Genomic DNA, 21125 nt, shown 5'->3' with positions numbered 1-21125 from the left:
CATCCAGGAAATGGTGACTCTTCAAAGGGAGTGAGCCCTTGGGGACCTGACCTTGAGGTTTTATAACCCATCCCCACTTGCTGTTTGCTCAGCTTCTCAAGTAGGAGTGACAGCAGGGATATAAAGCCTACTGCTTCTGTGAACATGCCTTCCCTTCCCTCCAGGTCTAGTTTTCTCTATCTTCTGCCCATATAATGGAATGAGTGCCTAGAAATATAAGCCAGGATAAATGCAATGTAAGCCAGAATAAATGCTTTCTTCCTTAAGTTGTGTGGTATCAAGAGCTAAGAAAAAGAAAATCACAGGTGCTTCAATCGGTTGCTTACTAGGGATTTATTGGGATTTTAGTTAATTCAGACTATGTTCTGGAAGATGTTACTGTCCATGAACTAGATGGTTGGGGATGTTAGTTATCAGGGACAAGACCAAGAGAGATTGTTGGTTGCCAGGAACTGGGTGGGGTTGTGTTGGATAGAACTGGGCTGTGAAACTTCATCAGGGACGTGGAAAAGGGAGATGTTGGTCAGCAAGGCAATGCTGTGAGGATGACTGGATACCAGAGGCTCCTCATGGAAAGATGTTGATTACTAACAACTTGGTTGAGAGAGATCTTGGTGACCAAGAGCTAGTTAGTAGAGTGATACATGTTAGGGAGAGCCAAGTGATAAGTAACTGGTGAGAAGAGAGGTTGTTAATTAGAAACAGAATGGATAACAATGTTCATTTACAGGTTCCTTCTGGTCTGGGCCCAAGCACTGAGCAGATCCTGGGTGGCAGCTCTGCACCCAACCTCACAGAACCCAGAGGAAGCAGGCCTCCCAGGAGCTCTAACCCGGGCAGTATCTTAGGTAAGGAGACAGAAACACCCACCCCAAACAGGGAGTAACTGGGACCCAGGAATTCACTCCTGGCCTGGACCACTGGTTCTTTCCAGTCTGCGCCTAAGCACTGAGCAGATCTTGGACCTCAGCTCTAACCCCAGTACCAACACCCACCCCACACAATTCTGACACAACCAATAATAGGAAAGACAGGCTTCAGTCAGAGACAGTGAGTGCAGGTAGCACTAAGGAGATCCAGATGGCTAAAGGCAAGCGCAAGTACATAAGCATCAGCAACCCAGGGTATTTGGCATCATCAGAATCTAGTTCTCCCACACTAGAAAGTCCTGAATTCCCCATATCACCAAGAAAGCAAGATTCAGATTTAAAAGCACTTCTAATGATGATGATAGAGGACATTAAGAAGGACATAAATAACACTCTCAAAGAAATTGAGGAGAACACAGGTAAACAGGTAGAAGCCCTTGAAGAGGAAACACAGAAATCCCTTAAAGAATTACAAAAGAATACAACCAAACAGGTGAAGGAATTGAAAAAAACCATCCAGGACACAAAAATGGAAGTAAAAACAATAAAGAAATCACAAAGGGAGACTACCCTGGAGATAGAAAACCTAGGAAAGAGATCAGGAGTCATAGATGCAAGCATCACCAACAGAATACAAAAGATAGAAGAGAGAATCTCAGGTGCAGAAGATACCATAGAAAATATCAACACAACTGTCAAAGAAAATACAAAATGCAAAAAGGTCATAACACAAAACACCCAGGAAATCCAGGACACAATGAGAAGACCAAACCTAAGGATAATAGGTATAGAAGAGAGTGAAGATTCCCAACTTAAAGGGCCAATAAATATCTTCAACAAAATTATAGAAGAAAACTTCCCTAACCTAAAGAACGAGATGCCCATAAACATACAAGAAGCCTACAGAATGCCAAATAGACTAGACCAGAAAAGAAGATACTATAAAAGCTAGAAGATGCTGGAGAGATGTCATATGGACCCTAAGAGAACACAAATGCCAGCCCAGTCTACTATACCCAGCAAAACCCTCAATTACCATAGATGGAGAAACTAAGATATTCCATGACAAAACCAAATTTACACAATATCTTTCCACAAACCCAGCACTACAAAGGATAATAGCAGGAAAGCTCCAATACAAGGAAGGATATTATACCCTAGAAAGAGCAAGAAAGTAATCCTCTTCCAACAAATCCAAAAGAAGATAACCACACAAACAATGCAACCACTAATAACAAAAATAACAGGAAGCAACAATCTCCTCTCCTTAGTATCTCTTAACATCAATGCACTCAATTCCTCAATAAAAAGACATAGGCTAACAGACTGGTAAACAGGACCCAGCATTTTGCTGCATACATGAAACCCACCTCAGTGGCAAAGACAGATACTACCTTAGAGTAAAAGGCTGGAAAACAATTTTTCAAGCAAATGGTCCTAAGAAACAAGCTGGAGTCGCCATTAAAAAACCTCCAGCCTGAGAACACAAAGGGAGGGACTCAAGGCTTTACCTGTATAGGTAGTTGAGGGTGGCCTTGTCAGGCATCAGTGTAAGTGGAAGGCCTTGGTTCCTAAATGTTTGGATTCCCTAGTGTTTGGGAATTCGAGAGCAGGGAGGCTGGAATGGAAGGACTGCGGGAGCACACCTTCATAGAAATAGGAGGAGAGATGGGATAAGGGGCTTGGGGGGGAATGAGAAAGGAAATAACATTGAAAGGTAAATAAATAAAATATCCAATTAAAAAATATATAATGGGTCTGGCAATTGTAGTTGAGCAGTTGAGAGTTTTTGTCAACAATTTAATACGAGGATTTTGTATAATCCTCAAGGACAAGGTATTGTGGAAGAGGACCATGGAACTTTAAAAAGATTGGTGAGACATACTGTTGCTGAGACAAAGAATGATGCTGACCTGTGAGCTTGCTGAGTGCCCTTACAAGGGTGACTGGAGAGCTGTATTGGACATATGTTCCTGACCCACCTTTGCTTGACTATATATCCCAGCTGGAACAAGGTGCCTTGCCTCAAGTTTTTAGACCTTGTGGGATACAGAATTGAAAAGAGAAATTATGTCTCTTGTATTCTTCTTAAAGGTGCCCAGCTATTAGGAATCAATCATGTACTGATCTAGAAATCAATCCAATATGGGAAAGAACTGTCTACTTTTGGAAGACTGGATCTGGACATTGTCAGAGACATATTTGGAAGCTAGCTGTAGCTCGCTATGATGTTAGGATAGCAAGAGATAATGTTGGGGCAGGATCTGGATTTCAAACAAGGTGCATGTGTTAAGGCTCTTTTAATTGTCAAGCTAAAATTGGTTTTGTCTCTTCTACAACATTTATTCTAAGTTGCATTGACTGTATAATTTCCAACTATGTTAGTGTGTTGAAACCTGGCATATCTGTTACCAGGCTCTATCAACCAGCTTTTATCTTACTGCCCTAAGTATTAGAAAACCTTGATTCTCTGAAAACAAAGCTTGAAAGTGCTGGAAGAATTGAGTTGGGCTTTAAGCAGAAGCAAGAGGGTAGCAGGCTTGGTTATTGCTGGTATAACAGCTTTAATTCCATTAATTGCTAGCACCACTGCTGATGCAATAGCATTGACACAAGGAGTTAAGACAACTATTTTTGTTAACCATCTAGCGGAAAAAAAAATGTTACTAATGTATTGTGTATACAAAAGGATTTATATAGGTATCTGTAACAAGGAATGATGTTCTATAACCAATTCAAATTATCTGAAGAAGGTTCAGGGTTCAACAGTTAGGAACCTTCCCAAGTGTCATGACAAATATTGTTAGAGTAGTGTTGCTTTTGAAATTTACAATGATTGTCATTATAATTTGAAAAAAGTTTAAAGACACCTGTAGGATATGTGGCATAATCCTAACACCTCTCTGGGTGTGTTAACTTTGCATAATGAGATTATGAGTTTAAAGAATGCTGCTCTGTTGATCTTTGATGCTGCAGATAATGCCGATAAAATTATCCATGGCCTGAGCTTAGTGTTTCCATTTTGGACAAACCTCAGGAATGGCATATATATCTTGATCGTACTAGCTCCTTTTGTCCTAGGAATACTTTTATTTCTGCCCATCGTGTTAAAGCTTATCTTTAACAACATCAACATGTTGACAGCCAAAGTACATGGCTTAAACATGAAAATGGACCCCCAGACAGAGTTATTAAATTAACAGGCTGGCAAGCCAAGGACATATAAGATTCTGCACAGAGCCTTACCAACCTAAGACAGAAGTGCATTGCCTTTGATATTGCATATTTCATGACAGGTAAAGAGGCATTCTTGTCAGAATGACCTAAAACATGCTCAATCTTGTTAACAAAATAAAAAAGGGTGAGAGGTGGAGAGCCTTTGGGGCTGCTTGGCAAAAAGCTGACATGGGCCAAGGACAAAGAAGTAGGCTTCAAGAAGGACTCTGACATTAGACTAGAACAAAGAAGTAATTTCCGATAGAAGTCTAAATAGTAGGCTACAACAAAGAAGTAATCTCAGGCAGGAATTCAAATTTTAGGCTAGAACAAGGAAGTAGGCTTCAGACACGAAAATGACCTTGGGAAATAGGCTTAGATACTTTGGTCATCCTGGTAAGCCTTTAGAAACAGTGATCACGGGAGTGTTCACTTAACTGTGTTTAATGCCTTGCTTTTTCTTTGACTATTTGTGTTTATTGTATTGCTTGTTCCTTGACTATTCGCATCTATTGTATTGCTAGACCCTGAAGCTAGAACTGACCTTAATACATGCATGTAATAAAAATGGTATAAAAGCATAAAGGAAGAGGGGATATAGTATAGGGGGTTCTAGGGAGGGGAAATGGGGAAAGGGAATGACATCTGTATTATAAATAAATAAAATATCTAATAAAAAAAGTATTCATTTACCTGAAAGATTATGGAGGCACATGAAGGTCATCAGGAACTGGGTGGGTGAGTTCTTGGGTATCATGGCCTAGATGTGGGGAGACTGGGTTCCAAGGACTAAGTAGCAGAGGGCATGTTGATTACCTGGTTCTGGGTAAGTAAAAAATGTTTAGCATGGACTGGGTTGGTGAACATATAAATAAGCAGGGATTGTCTATTGGGAGATGTTGGCTACAATAATAGCTTGGAATCACATGGTGGTTACTGTGGATTTAGTGCATGCAGGCATTGGTTACCAGGGATCAAGTAGAAGAGATAGTGGTTAAGAACAGGTAGTGAGAGATGGTTACCAAGTGCACCTGTTTGCTTTCTGATGCTGTGATAAAACACTGGCCAAACTGGACTTGGGAAAGAAAAGGACCATTTTAGATGAGAGATTATAATTGACCATCAAGGCAGCCAAGGTATGAACCTTGAGACAGGAACTGAAGCAGAAACCAGAGAAGAACACTGTTGGGGGCCGACTTTTAGCAGAAAGCAGCTATCAGCTTTGCAGCCATCTTGAGCCATATACCCTGACATGAGACTTGGATTACAATAGCCTATAACAGCTGAGCACACTCCGATAATCTTAGTTTAGATACCTTGGGTGTGTGAGATTAAAGGTATGTGAGATTAAAGGTGTGTAACTTAAGAGTGTGACTTAGAAGTGTAGAGATCAGAGACAAGACCTAAGGGCATGATTATAGGTGTGACTTAGAGGCATGGCTTAGAAGTGAGACATATAAAAGGCAGAGACAGAACAGAACAGAGAATCAGACTATAGAGAGGGAATCAGACAGAGGAGACACTTTTAGGAGACACTTCAGGGAAACTGAAGAATAAACGGGATTGGATCACACTCTGTCTGGCCTCACTCTCTCTCTTGCTGAACCCCAACCCGCGGACCGGAGCGGCAGCTTGGACCAGGATACAAGGGGATACAAGGGGATACAAGGGGACTGAGGGGCAGCTCAGGCCGCAACATTTTAGGCCTCCCAAAGTGAGGCTCCAGCTCGGGCCTCAACATTTTTGGCGCCCGAACAGGGACTCGAGCTTGGGCCTCAACATTTTTTGGTGCCCGAACATGGGGCTAGTGCGGTTCTCAACAGAACATTATTTCCTGCTTTGTCACCTATGCTTGCTCAGCTGGCTTTGGATAAGGCCTTGGCCTACCTTCCTGTCTACAGATGTCTCATAAGGATGCTTTTCAGACATACCAGAGTTAATTTTTTTCTACCTTGACTCATTCTCTTTAATTGGAGACTTTCAGCTTCATCAAAGAGGGGTTTTTTTTGGCACTATTTGGTGATTACTTCAGAAGTATGCAAGTGGTCATTATGCAAAAAATAAGTGATTGATATTATCATGGAAGAGAGGCCAGAAAGATTGTAGGAACTAGAAGTAATAGGAATCTTCAACAAAACAGCATTTACTGGACATGACAAAGTTGTTATATACATGAACTCACTTCACACAGAATATATGCAAATGATCAAGTCCCAGCATGGTCAGGGCAGGGCTCATGAAGTCCCACCCCATGCTGAGAAGCTACTGGCTATTGATGACCTGTGAGGGAAGACATGTCAGTTTTCTTCAGGGATGTAGACCATGAATCCTACCCATATTACCACAGATGGTCCTACACCCATGCATATACAGCCAGCGCTAATTGGACTCTGTGTTTTTGTAGAAGGAGAGCATGTGAAGTGGGGAGAGAAGAATGATAGTGGGTGCAGATATGGGATTAGAGAGTAGGGGAAAGGGTGCAGAGTTGATTAAAACGTGTGTATAAAATTCCCAAACCATGAGAAATAAAAATAACATTTTAAATCATGGATTTTTGTCAGGAGGCATCTAAGATACGCTAAAGACATGCAGGCAACTTTCCTGTAGATGGCCCACCATCTTTTCATGGCTGCAATAGGTAAATTCTGAATTGTAGGGCCTTTAAAAATCTCATCTCTATTCTTATTTTTATTTTGATTGATTCGTATTGCTGATATGCCTTTCTGGTCAGTATTAAATTAGTCTAATAATTCCTGGGCATTAGCCCACCCTATTGGGCAGATTGCAGATCAATGAAGATGTACTCTCTTGTAGTAATGCTATGTAGACAAATTGATCATTTCATAATTCCTAATAATGATTCTAAATTTATACAGGTAAATTTTGAACCCTCTAAAGAAAAAGCTGCAATTAGAGCTCTGTAAACATTCATGAGTCACAGTCTAATTACATTAGGATAGAAAGCAGGCTTGGAACAGATTTATAATCAGGGAAAGCATTCCTTCTAGGCTGTGAACCCACTATCTGATATGTAAAATGCCATACATTAGGAATGGACAATTTACTGTAGGTGAAAAGACAGAAGATAAAATATTCACTGTATGTATCTATACAAAACTAAAAAGTAATGAGACACAAGGCAGATGACTTGCCTATTAACAAAACTGTGCTAACTTATAAGAATTGTTTTAATTTTTGATGAACTTGTGGAGCTAGTGACACATAATGTTTATCTAGCTACTAATAATGTAGATAGATACTCTTAATAGAAACACATGTTTAAACATTCCTGCTAAAACTCCTTATTCAATCGATGATAAACTTTTGGGATGTAAAGATGCTTGGGTGCCAAGGATCAGCCTCAGGTTGGAGAGGGGTTCCTGAGAGAAGGGGTATTTGAGAGCAGAAAAAAAAATCAATTATGGGGTACAACCTGTATTCTGCTTGAAACAACTTCTTCTGGAGATCTCCAGATAGCTCATCCAGATAGCTCAGCTCTCCCAGACCAAGACCCAGTCTGTTATTTATATCTAAATTCAGTCATTTAGTCTGGGTTCCCCTTTAATTATCCCACAAATCAACATTATATGACCCCAGCTCCCTGATTCTTAGAAAAAGACAGCAAGCATATTTTTTAACATTGCAAATGAATTCGGAGATCTGCCTGCCTTTGTTAGTACAGACAATAAGTTTGGCTGAGTGGGATCTCATCCTGAAATTACCATTCCCACCATGCCTGGGCCTGGACCTTAACTCTCTGTCCCTTAACTCTCTGTCCCTTGCTGATCTTGAACTCAGGAATCTGCCTGCCTTTGTATCTTTCTAATAAGCTAGCTTACAATACAACTGGCTCTGCTCCTCTAGGTTCATGAAGCTCCTTATACAACCCATATTGCATCCTTAAATTTTGCATAGTTGAGAAATTATATATTTTTGAACTCGTGTTTTTGAAGTTTTTTCCCACAGCTGTAAGGGCTGTCCTGAAGGTCTCAGGGTTTACTATAGCTGAAATATTAGACGCACCTTTGCCTCTTGGACTCATACTGTCTTTGATTATCATAGAGTCATTAACCTTGGCAGAGAGGACATTCCCTGATAACCTTGGCAGGGAGATATTTCCTGAAGGAGGAACATGAAGCAAAATACATAGCTTTTTATACAAACAAGCCTCATGCCCAGCAACCATCAACACTCATGGATGCCCACACCCTGCTGGCTCTGTTCCAGGGGCAGCAAAACAGACTGTCACACCATTCTTCTGTGTCATGCAGTACTTGGAAGACCATGTGATTTTTTCTCCTGAGAAGGTATAAAAACTAAAAGTGACAACAATAAGAAAGCAGGCTTCTTCTTACTGACAAGAACAAGGAGTTTTCCATTCAGAACTAAAAAGAAAAAGGTTTTTTCTTTCACCAATAGAAATGAAGCCTTTTTATTTCAGCAATAAAGAGGATGAGGTTTTTTTCTTATTTTCAGCAATAAAAAGATAGAAGCTTTTTCTTCCTCTGAGCAATAAAGGTTGGAGCATATTTTTCATCCAGAATGAGTGGCTTTTTTCTGAATTGTTTGCTCAATGGCACCTGATCCTGGGGTTTTTGCTCCATCCACCAAATGTGTGTGTGTGTGTGTGTATGTGTACATATATATGTATGTGTATATATATATATATACACATACATATATATGTGTGTGTGTGTATGCATGTATAGATGGATGCATGCATGCATGTATGTAAGGGTGTGTGTATGTAATATTTGCATGAATATTTGTGGAGTTGATAAGACTAGTCATCAAGCTCAACCAGAATGTGTGTGTGTGTGTGTGTGTGTGTGTGTGTGTGTGTGTGTGTGTGCGCGCGCATGCGCACCTGTATAAAAATATGTTTGTCTGTACATATTGCCTGTGTACAACTTTTTCTTTCTGAGAGTATGACTTTCCTGGCTCACAGGAGTTAAGGAACTCAAGAAGAGAACAAAGAGCCAGAATAATCACTTGTTTACTTAAACACCCTTCACCCCAAACCCCCACTAAACAACAGGTGTTAATTCCCTAAAGCCAACAGCTTCTGGCCCCAGTATAACAAAGATTTTAAAAGATAAATATTATTATTAATAAATAACTTTTACTCTTGCAAAATTTGGCTTTGCCCCCTGAAAACCGCCAGTGCTATGCCCCACTATGGCCTTCCAAAGAGAGATGTGTGCCCACTATCACCTTGGATGTCATGCTCATCCCTCCTTTGTCTGGTGTGCTACACATACACTAAGTGTTTTCTAGTTTTCTGAGTGTTCTTTGCTATTACTTTCAAGCTTTTTTTTTTCCTGCTAATTCTTCCTCAAATATCAGACTTGGAAATTGCATGTAACTTCTTCAGTCTCAGAGGTTTTGTCTAGTCCACATGTTATTTGCTTATTAACCCATGAAAAGATTTTTTTTATATGATGGTGTGAAGTTATCTGTGCTAGTTTGTATTGTTGAGTCGACAGAATCTGGAAGCTCCCATGATGCAAAGCTTCTGGACACAGGTATAAGGCATTGTCTAGATTAGGTTAACCTCTACTCTTGAGTGTGAAGGGACAGTTAGATTAGGTTAGCCCACAGCTGTGAAGTCACAAGATTGGCAAGTTACACCCTTAATCCAGATGATTGATATATTTTAATATGTACACATTGATACACAATATCTCGTGTCATTTTTCCCTTAATTTTGTCATTTCAGGAATAGCTTAATATTAAATATGTTAGCTTAGAGATGGGCAAATCACTTACCTTTAAATATCTTTTTCACCCATATTTTTAGATTAGCTAGAAAACTGTTGGTATGATTTATCTTTTTATGTAACTTCCCTGAATATGTTGTTATTCTTTTTTTCTGGTTTCATTTGTTACCACTATAATTTGTTTTCTTTCTGTTTACTTTCAATTTAATTCATTTTGTAGCACCTGGATTTTAAAATATAAAAGTGTAACTTTCTCCTTTTGTCTCTATTACATGATGTTACTTTTCCTCTATGGAATGACTATATAGCACACAAATTCACATAAATTTTATTTTTTAAAAAGCATGATTTCATATCTGTACCTAGAAAATTTGTACTTACTTCTTGGTTCTAATTTCTAGCTTAACTTTCTATGGTTTTAGAGCTGAAGCTTTTCTACTATTTTAGGTGCTTTAAGATGTGTTTTGACTTTGAGTTTGGCCTACCTTGTGACCTTGAGACTAATGTACAAAACCTGCTATTGATACAAGAGGTAAATGATTAAGGAGAGGGGTGTCCTTGTTGGTCTTTGCCACCTCCTTTATTCCACTTCTTATACAGGGAGGTTAAAATCTCCAGTGAAAATACCAGTTTCTCCTATCTCCTTGTTTATTTTTTCATAATTTTTCCTCAAAAATTTGACACATTGTGTCCTTTCAATACAGGCAAAAGCCTATGCTTGCTTTCTTCCTTTAGTAATGACTGCAGGGTCAGCATAAAATAACTTCCTTTCCCTTAACTTGTTTACAGATCTGTAGTTAAAACTGATTCAGTTATTAATTTATTTGCAAATGTAACATTTCTGTGAACCATGTCCACTTTGTTTATTTTATCCATGGAATGGCCACAGGAGAAGCATGCTGCTTCTGGTGACCCTCTGTCTCAGATATCTTTTTTTAGCTTTGTAGGCAGTAGCATCATTTTGGGTCCTGAAGTTATTTAGAAATCTTGAGGTTCCATCATTTCAGGTTCCCCTGGAGAGAAGAAAACAGGATCAGACAGAAGCTCCTAGGAAGTAGGGATGCTCTGAATTTGGACCTGGTTTAAATTGTGCCCTCACATTTCCTTCTCTTACTAAATGTTTTTCTGAAATGTGGGTATTTCAGTCCACATCTTTCAATATAGGTAAAAAGCTTGCGCGTGCTTTCTTCCTTCTGATGTCCCATGACACCAGAAGTGTAATGAAGTTGAAGGAGAATGGGCTGTGCATACTCATTTGAGTCTCCCTGAATTCCAAATAGAGGGCTATCTAGCTTCAAGAGAGAGCATAGAGAAGTCTCAGTGATAAGTTGTTTTAAGAGGTGACTGATGCGTATGTCTTGTTATGGACCTAGTGTACTGGCGATCAGTGCCCATCAACAGTGCATGTTTTCAGGTTCTCAGCCAGTTATTCAAGGAGTTGAAATAAAGGCAGACAGAGATTGCAAAAATAGCAGGAATATGTTGAAAACAAAACCATAGAATAGGTCAGAAAGCACTGCAAGTGAGTCAAGGGCCAGAGTCAAATTCCTTGAGGGCTTGGACCACTGCTTGGCACTTGCTTTTAATAAGATTTGTGAGACGGTGGTGTGTGGTTACTTAGGTTTGCAATTGGTAGTGGCTAATGCAGAAACTCATAACTGGACAAAGTACTACATATGAGTAACTGTGAAATCTCATCTGGAATCATCTATAATCAATTCCCTCTATCCAAGGAACAAGAAACATTGTGGGCTAGGGTACAGAAAGAATAGAAACCAGGGGAGGGGGCTGGGAAAAACGGGGTTGGGGGAGGGGCAATCAGGAAAGGGGATAATATTGAAATATAAATGAAGAAAATATCCAATAAAGAAAAAAAGGAAGATAAAAGAATGTAAGAGGCATTAGGCGCTGTGGATGCCAACTTGTAAACACATTAACTCATAGATGCTATGGTTTCTGCGCAGACCTTTACAAGATCAAGCCAGTAAAAATTCCGTCAAGGATGCATGAAGGGCCTCTTTGGCCCCACCATTAGTGGAGGAGTTATTGGCTCTTGGTGGCTTGGAGGGGAGGGAGGGAGGAAGGGAGAGAGGGAGGGAGGGAGGGAGAAAGGGAGGGAGGGAGAAAGGGAAGGAGGGAGGGAGGGAGGGAGGGAAGGAAAGAGGGAGGGAGGGAGAAAGGGAGGGAGGGAAGGAAAGAGGGAGGGAGGGAGAAAGGGAAGGAGGGAGGGAGGGAGGGAGGGAGGGAGAATAACTCTCTTGTGAGAGTATGGCTGCTGGGAGATTGCCCCTGCCACAGTGAATGGCCTCTCTGCTTTTGGCTATGGATAGGATTAACTAACTGGCTTCCAGTTCCTGTCTTGACTTCCTTCCCTACAGTGATGGACAGTAACTAACTTGCCAAATAAATGCTTTCTTACTCAGCTGCTTTTTATTGGGATATTTTATCACAGAAACAGACTATAATTAGGGTAGAAATTAATGTTAATGTACAGAGTCATTACTGTGATAAACCTGACCATGTTTTTCCTAGTAACATGGAAGAGATTCAAACTTCAGGTTAGAGAAATTGCTGAATGTTGAGCATTTGGCATAACGGGCCATTCCAATGGGATCTTGGAGCATAAAAACTCTGACAAATGTGGACAGTGGAAGCCCAGCTCATATTTCAGAGCCAACAAAGACTTCATGGAGAATTAGCACAGGGGCCATTTGTTTGATATTTTATCCAGAAAAAAAAAAGTGGCTTATTTACTCCCTGTGTCTTGAGAAGCTAAATGAGGTTGAATTAAGAGAAATTTTCATGTCAGGAGTGCATCTCAATTGGGCTGAGAAGTGGTATCAGGTCCAGCATGGCCTTGGTAGGGGTGGAATGACATAGTTCCCACCCCTGGGACAGAGCCAAAAGCATGTGTCTCCATGAGTGTCAATGGCTGCTGTGGGCATAAGGCTTGTCTACATAATACTGTACATATTTTTACATTACTCCTTCATGGAATGTCCTCACTGACTCCATGATAATCAGAGACAGCACAAGTCTGGGAGGTGAAGGTGTGGCTAATGTCTCAGCAAAACAGTAAACCCTGGATAAGAACTGAAGGACAGCCCTTAAGGAAAAGAACTCTAAAAACATGAGTTCAAAAATATATAATTTCTCAGCTATCCAAAATATAAGAATGTAATATGATTATATGAGGGGCTTCATGGACCTAAAAGAACAAAGGCATCTGCACTATGAGCCAGCGTGTCAGAAAGATACTGAGGAAGAAGATAAAGAGAATTAGGAAATGGGGATTACAGGAGCTCTGACTCAGCTAAGGTGTTTGTTTGTTTGTTTGTTTGTTTGTGCTTACAAGGGCAGACAGATTGCTGAGTTCAAGGTGGGCCTAGGACAGAGCAAGGTGAGGACCAGGCATGGTAAAAATGATAATTTCAGAGTGGGGCCCTACACTGCTGGTTTATTTATCATCTGTGCTTAAACAGAGGCAGACAGATCTCTTAATTCTTTTGCAATGTTTGAAGAAAAAAAAAAAAGTGGTTTGTTTTCTCCTAAGAATCAATGTGTTAGGATCACAGGATGCTGATTCATAGGATAATCCAAAGGGAATGTGGAGCAAATAATTGGACTGATATGTAAAATAAAAGGCTGGACTCATGATCTGCAAGAGATAATCTATCTAGAGAAATTTTTAGAACAGCAAGAGAGTACTTGGAAAATGGTCTTGAGCAGATGGAGAGAGCGAGCTGTCTGGAGCTCTCCAGAGAGAGCAGAACAGAGAAAAGGCAGTCTGGAAAACTGTCTGAAGCAGAACAGAGGCCACCAGCTGGGATCCATGACTTAGGATCCTTTGGTTTTGCCTCTCCCAAACATCCCTTCTCCCAGAACCCCTCTGCTACCAAGGCTGGTCCTTGGCAAGGTGGCTGTATTTGTTAAAGTTCAGGTTCCACGGAAGTGACACCTTTTGTACTGCATTTGTGATGCTAGGCAAGTGTTTCCACAGGGTGGGCACACAGAAGCCAGCAACATAGCTTGCCAGCGTTTTAAGCATCTTATTAGTTTTGATGATAAAGTTGCAAGACTGATGGCATCAAAGATGGTAACTGACTCCAGACACCATCTGGTGGTCGGCTTGGAGTCCCTGCAGAGAGCCCCTGAAAGACCAGTGTGTTAAGCTATGAAGGTGAAACTACCATTAAAATGGAACCCCTGGGATATTTGTGATTCTAGGACTGTGGCAATGTATTCTGATAAAAATAATCTCTTACATTCTAAGAGAGATTTTGCTAGACTTCACACCCACAGCTCATAGTACTTGTTGAAGTCATTTAAGACTGCTATCCTATTATGTACTTACTCAGCCTATTTGTTTAACCTGCCTTTAAGAGAACAATGTAACAATCAATTTTACTTGCCTGAGATGTCCCATGTGATCAACTTTTACAACCTAAGCTAAGACATAGCTGCAAACTTAACTCTTCCATGCTCTGAACCAGGACAATGCATGTGTATCATTTGCTTAAAAGAGTAAACACAGAGGTCGAAAGAAATCCTCTAAAATTTATCTTAAAGGTTGAAAGATATCATTTATGAATATCAATTAATAAATAGTGGTGTTTGTTATCTGGGTCAGTTGGGACCAGTTGAAGCCAGTGACTTAATCACATTTAAAACTCTGTTAAAGATTTCTGTAAAGTATCCTATTCCTTCCCCCATGTTATGCTTTCTACACTGTTCAATCAATACAGAGGAAAACCCTTTGTTAAGAATAGACACACAGTCATAAGACAGACTGATGTACACAGACATATAGCAACAGAGACAAGACACAAGGACAGATTCACAAGATAGCCTTCAGGCAGGCATGGATTATACAACAGACAGACAGAAGATGGAAGACACAGGGTATGAAGTAGAAAATTCAAATCTGGGCTTGCTTTTGGTTAAATGACTCCAAGGGAAAGGAAGTGCTTTTCTTTCTTCCCTTAATGCTACAGCAATGCATTATCAGTGACTTTGAGTAAATCCCCTTTTTATGTTTAATCCATGAACCAGAACCATAGAACACAGGCTACAGAAAGCTAGAAACATGGAGTGAGCCTAAGTGTAGAAGAGATGCTGTATGTGATGCAGATAGCAGAGCTGGAGGGGTGGGACCCAGAAGACCACATTAAGAGCCTCAGCTGGTGGATGTGGGTTTTGAGGACTTGGTGTTGGTCCTGATAATTTTGGTTTCATTTTAATCTGATTGTTCTTGTGATGCCCAGATTCTTCCATGTTGGAGTAGGAATTTTTACTCTGTGCCATTGTATATGCTGGAAGTAGGAACCTTGACTTTTATTTTAAAGGAGCTCACAGTTGACAGACTATGGACTTTTTAAATAATTGAAAAATTTAAAGACTCAGGGGCTTTTAAAGTTGGATTGTATTTTATAGAATTATAACAGGAGAGTTAAAGATGAGGGGTAGAAGGTTATGGTTTAAAGTTTATGTGTCAAGTTGATAGGAGTGGTGGTTAGTTTTAATAGTCAACTGTACAACCTAGAATCGCCCAAGAGAGTACCTCGAGTAGCTTTGTCTGGTGCCATTTATGTGGGAATTAATTGTCTTGATTACACTATTTTTGTGTGCTGAGAGTCATCATAACAGTAGGTGGTACCATATCCTTCCCTGGTTTAGATCTTGACCTGTATAAGAGACAAGCATGTAGGTATACATCCTGTCTGTCTTGACTGTATGATGTTGGTTGTGAATGGATGCTTCAAGTTTCTGCTCTGAGTTTCCATAATGATAGATTTTTGACCTGGATTATTAAGTCAAATAAATCTTATCTCCCTTTAGTTGCTTTCATTGGGGTATTTTATCATAACAAAAGAAATGAAACTAGAACAGGGACTGTCCCTAAAATTTCACTCGAGATTAAAGTTTTGCCTTACTATGCATAGGCCAAAAACATGTACAAGCTAGACTATCCCTCCTATCTTTGAAGGAATATGTAACAGGATTGTGTATGACTGGAAACTGTTCAGTTTCGATGGTCTTTAAGGAGGGGAGGAACTTACTCCACTAGGTCCAAATGGAATCTTCCCACACAGTACATGCTGGTAAGGGTCTCAGGAGCCAAGTGCATTATTAGAAGAGGGCTATGTGCACAGGGTAGACCAAGTAGAGCCTCAGGCCACTGAGCTAATCGATATACTTGCCTGGATTACTAGGTCCTGGAAAAATATCCCATATATGGGACAGATGTGATCTTAATAGATATTAAATAATGAGTCTATTGAAGTCTCACCAAGAATTAAATTAAAGAAAAACAAGCCTCATAAACAAGCTTTAGAGTCTATATTGTGCAATTAATGTAAATGAAAAATATTCTTCAAATGTTGGAAGTTGACATGAGGCAAAGCTTCCCATTGAGTGTGACTTTCTCTTTTCCTATACTGAAGAGCCTAAGGTCCTCCCAGGGCAAAGAATCCCACATGGGGGGCAACCAGGTCTCTGCTGGTCATAGCCACATCACTCTGGAATTCCAGAATCCTTCTTAAAGGTCTCCAACTCCTGGAGCTAATGTTTATAGGAGTACTGTTTGCTGACAGTGCTAACTAGAGGCATTGTCCCCAGGTTTACAATGAAAAAGAAGCATGTGGAATTTGTTGGCCATAGGTAGGTAGCTTGGACAAATATAGCCTCTGATCTCAAATGTGCAGCACGAGTGGCTGAGCTGTGTTCCCAGCCAGAAGAGCCACACCCACGCTTCCTTGTCTTGATGAACTGCTATGGAATGTCCTGTCAGATCCAAATGGCAGCCCTTCCACAGGTCAGCCTCTGCCTGTGCACACCAGGTTATTATCTGTGAGAGAGAAAGTAGTGTGAGGGTCTGAATTTCCTGACATGGGAATGGGGTGAGGTTTTATCTTACCCTCTGCGTTCTTCATCTCAAAACAGTTATTTGGTAAATCTTCTGTTGTTGACGAATGACAACTCATTCTGTCCTGAGATAGTTTTCAAACAGATCTGATTATTATTTGCACTTCCAAATTCATCTCTATATAAACCAATGTTAGTCATGTAGATCTAGATCCACAAGCACAAGCCTATGTTCCTTGAGGCCTTTCAGTGTGACAGGTACCCTCTCAAGAGTAATCACCAAGGTCACTTATTTGCCCCTCCTAACCAGATCCAGAATACTATCAAGTCTCCAGTTTTGACTGGATTGCTGAGCTTTCCAGACAAAGATAAACAAGTGGGGAACTGAGTCCACATTCACACCCCAGCAAGACTGGATTCTGTCCTACCCTGTCTTTTTAGGCAGCACTTCCACTGTGGTTGTGCTTACCAGTGCTTCCTGAGTGAAGGCATCAAAGTTATCCAGGGGTTGAGCCTCTTCCACTTCATGATTTTCCGTATTTGACTCTGGCTGTGGCTTCTCTGGTACCTGAGGAAAACAGTGAATGAGTTCTAGGTCTCTCAATATATCAGGAAAAAGCTAGGTCATTATCCTGACAGTTAGTTGTAAAATTTTTAGGGCACTGGTTCCATTCATATCTGTGGGATGTTTTTTAGGTATGTCCACATAGAGAGAAGAAGCCAATGAGGAAATGGATACAGTGTTGCTCCAGGAGCATCCTGGCTATGTTACCCTTATTCCCATGAATACCAGGTCAGTCTGTTGGGGAAGCACAACCCTGACAATGCTGAACTGCAGATGTGGCAGATGACGCCTCCCATGGAGGAAGATTGACTCATTGGGACTGACAGAGCACAGCTGGCTTTGCACTGGGGATAAGAGAGAAGACAACTATTAAACTAAAATGCTAGAAGAAGTTGGGTCCAATAGTGAAGGGACAAGGTGAACAGGGTGCTCAGAAAAAAAGTCTGGAAAAGAGGAAGAGCCAGGAATAGAGATAAGGTGGGATAATGGAGGGAAGTGTGGATCAGAGGGGGAGGAAGGACAGAGAACAAAAAGGACAGATTGGGCTGGGGAGCAGGCTGAAGGCTAGAGCGGACAGGATGGGGGTAACACAGGTAGAACAAGCACAGGGAGAAAGAATGAGAGTGGGAAATTAGATTTCATAAAAAAAAAAAAATGGTGGAAAGCCATTTTGTCATCTTTTCAGAAGACACTCCAAACCTTTCTCTTCAATAAAAACAAAGAGACTTTCCTGTGTGAGACCTGCTATGGCAATCATCTCCCAGATACCTCATGTCCCTTGTGATTAACGGACACTAAAACACTGCTGCCTGCCTCTTGGTCCAATGTATCAACCTCACCAACCAGGCAAGAGGTCCCCGTGTCGAGTCTAAAAGTGATCAGGGGAGGCAGCAAATAAAAGAAGTGGAGCTGTCACATCAGCTTGTGTGGATGTGAGCATGGACATCTCCCTTCAGACAGCAGGGCCAAGGCACAGAACAGAAGCAACTTGTTGGGCGCTGGGGAAGCTTTCCTGAAGCAGGATCTAGGAAAAGAGTCAGTGCCTCATGAACACATCTTCCAAAGGCCTCTCATAGCATTTACAGCACTTGTGGCATGTGTCAAGTATAGAAGACATGCTTCATTCTTCTTATCAAACAGAAAAAAATCCGCAGACCTGGTCAGAACAGCAGTCTTCTCAGAAGGTACACCAGCCTTTTATTTTAAACATAAATGCATCTTTATTCAAACTAGTTTTCTCAAAGGCAACAAATAAGTGGGTCTTATTTGTGTGTGTGTGTGTTCCCAGAGATCATTGAGTCATGTAGCTGTTGAATTTAAATATGTTATATAATTTTTGGATCCTCATCTGCCTTATCTGGTGCTGTTTACTGTTGGTTGCTTCTGTGATGCATTACTGTCTTCTCAACACAGGTTGTTTCCCAGGTTTACATGTGTGTTTCATATGAAGCATTTTTTCTTTCCTACCAATTGTGACTCCCTTGTAAACTTTTTGCTGATTGCTCTGGGTTTATAATCCAGATATAACCTCACATAACACTATACTCCTCTTGAGACAACACAATACATTGTAACTACAAAATGTCCATTCTACTTGAAAGTTGTATAATCAACTCACAAAACAGTAGTGCTTTTCTCTGAAGTCTCTCTCTCTCTCTCTCTCTCTCTCTCTCTCTCTCTCTCTCTCTCTCTCTCTCTCTCTCTGTGTGTGTGTGTGTGTGTGTGAGTGTGTGTGTGTGTGTGCCTGTGATGTGCTCTAATTGAATACTGACTCCTTCATTTCTTGTCTTTTCCTTTTCTCTCTTGTGATGTATTCTGCGCATCTACTGATGTCCTTGCACAATTGCTAGTCACGACATCCCTGATCACTGTGAAGGACATACTCCACAGTATCTCCCTTTCATGCCAAGAAAACTGAGTCATAAAATGGCTTAAGAATAGACCCATAATTGAGGCTACTCCCAAGCTGAAGCCAGAATCCTGACTCAGGCCAAGCTTCCTCCTGGTTCACTTAGCCCTCACCTGTAGTGCTACTGAGCTTCCTGGTGCTAAGCACCACTTACCAATGATGTAGGGTCCAATCTGTTTCCTCCAACTGCTAGCTCTGGGTCTAGAGAATTCTTGCTCAGTTCCTGAAGGATACGCTGAAAGGCATTTAGAAAAGGCTCTCTGATGATTGTGGAAGCAGTTTCTCAGGGCTCCTAAGCTGTTTCTCATTTGTAGCCAGGTTCAGTGAAAGAAATCAGGGGAGATGAGATCCAGGATATCAGCTGGCCCCATCATCCTGCTTCCGCTGTGTTTACCATGTGGGCTGCTAGGAAAACAGGCTTGGCATTTCTAAGGTGAACCATCTGCAAAAATTTCTTGTTTGAGGCTTTTGACTTACCCACTCTGGCTGAAAGTAGCTAGTTTCCGGATGGGAAAGAGGGCAACTATCCAGCGGTGCTCTTGTAGAAGAGGGAGTCATGAGAGTAGACAGGTAGGAAGGGGTAGTGAAATGCGCGGGACTCTTGGAGGAAAGTTTGTTTACACAGGAGGAGCTGGGCATAGCAATCATTAAGGTAGGGAAGTAGGAAGTGTTCTTCAGGGCGGGGAAAGAGGTAGGGTAGAAAACAGAAAGAGAGTTGGTACGAATGGCAGGCAGAGGTGCGGGGGAATGAGATGGGAAGAAATGAATGTTGTTTGATTTGTCAGGTGAAGAAGAAGCCTGAGGGGGAACAGGATGGCGAAGACTTCCCAAAATCCTTGGCCGCTTCCTTCTCATCTTCCCAGACCCTGTGGAGCCCTTACTTTCCTAATGACAGTTAGTGACTGAGCTTGGCCAGACCTGATGTGACAGTTATGTCAGCTCTCACCTCATTCCATGACAGAATGCCCATTGTGAAGTGCACACACCCTCCCTCTGCTCCAGCACCCCAGGCTCACCCCCCAGAGAAATGAGCTCTAGGTGTAAGAGTGACCATGGCAAATGCCACTGAGCATCAGGGCTGTCACACGAGTCTCTGCCATTGGATATAGCTTTCATTGCATTGGTGGAGCATGGTCAGACACATGGGCTAGGTCCATGTGCCTGGGTCCTGGGACAGCAGCCCTAAAATCAGGAAATAGAAAAATGAGTGGAAGTCAAGTTAGATGCCTTTTCAAAGAATTTTCATGTCATGTAGTTGGACAAATAAAATGATTGGGGGGTGGGGAGGGTTGTCCCTTTTTTAAAGCACACTTCTCTCTCTGCATCATGTCTCTGGGTCAGATGAAGCTCTTAGCCACTTGGCTACTGCTCCCAGCGTCATTCCTGCCTGCCTGCTGCCATGCTGCCCACCATGATGGTCATGGACTCGATCTCTGGAACTGTAAACCCATTATAACTTTCTGTCTTCTGTAAGTTGCCTTAGTCATGGTGTCTCTCCCTAGTAACTAAGACAAAGATAGGATCAGGAAGTACTGATATTACTGTGACAGTGATGGTTTGGGGGACAATGGGAAGACTTTGGAAATTTAGACTAGGGAAGAGGTTAAAAATTAGGGCTCCATAGACCATCCTCTGAAGCTCTCAGAAGACACTATTGCTGAGAACACTGTGGACTCTGGAGCCCCAGCTCAAGAGTTTTCAGGGGGAAACAACGTTCACAACTGGGCTAGAGACCATTCTTGTGCTATTTTAGCAAGGAATGTGGCTGCAATTATCGGCCCTTGTCCTGAGATTCTGCCTGAGACTGAACCAAAGAGCTTTGGACTTGTTTGTTTGGTAGAGGAAATTCCAAGACATCTAGTAGTGATGTGGTTATTAATGCTAACTCTTGTGCAGGTCTACAGTGAAAAAGAACAAAAGGGTCAAGAAAAAAATACAACATGTAGAGTTTGAGGAAAAAGGAGCACCTGGGAATTATTTGT

At 41.2% G+C, this 21125-nt stretch overlaps 1 protein-coding gene across 2 annotated transcripts; it reads right to left on the bottom strand.

Annotated features, from left to right (window-relative positions):
- Positions 1 to 10610: 10610 nt before the first annotated feature.
- LOC117704906 (uncharacterized) lies at positions 10611 to 20092 on the bottom strand. Of its 2 annotated transcripts, none has more exons than XM_034496984.1 (5): positions 19621 to 20092; positions 19298 to 19378; positions 17139 to 17237; positions 16722 to 16794; positions 10611 to 10818 (listed from the first exon to the last, which is right to left on the bottom strand). In XM_034496984.1, the coding sequence occupies exons 1-5, from the start codon at positions 19996 to 19998 to the stop codon at positions 10784 to 10786; spliced, it is 666 nt and encodes a 221-aa protein (XP_034352875.1). In that variant the 5' UTR covers positions 19999 to 20092; the 3' UTR covers positions 10611 to 10783. The 2 variants fall into 2 exon arrangements, with proteins under 2 accessions (XP_034352875.1, XP_034352876.1); XM_034496985.2 differs by having other exon boundaries at positions 10611 to 16652; positions 19621 to 20051.
- Between the last annotated feature and the right edge of the window lie 1033 nt (positions 20093 to 21125).

The sequence above is a fragment of the Arvicanthis niloticus genome, chromosome 3 (assembly GCF_011762505.2).
Source record: "Arvicanthis niloticus isolate mArvNil1 chromosome 3, mArvNil1.pat.X, whole genome shotgun sequence".
NCBI classification, from domain to species: Eukaryota; Metazoa; Chordata; class Mammalia; order Rodentia; family Muridae; genus Arvicanthis; species Arvicanthis niloticus.
Note: the sequence above shows the minus strand (reverse complement) of the source record. Positions and strands in the feature narration are given on the sequence as shown.

Excerpts from the sequence above, each read along its gene's own strand:
- LOC117704906 (XM_034496984.1), bottom strand. The coding sequence starts at position 19,998 with ATGAGAAGGAAGCGGCCAAGGATTTTGGGAAGTCTTCGCCATCCTGTT. Across the intron at positions 19,379-19,620 it reads GCTACTTTCAGCCAGAGTGG|CGTATCCTTCAGGAACTGAG; the intron begins GTAAGTCAAAAG and ends AATGCCTTTCAG. Across the intron at positions 10,819-16,721 it reads TGAGATGAAGAACGCAGAGG|GGGAACCTGAAATGATGGAA; the intron begins GTAAGATAAAAC and ends TCTTCTCTCCAG.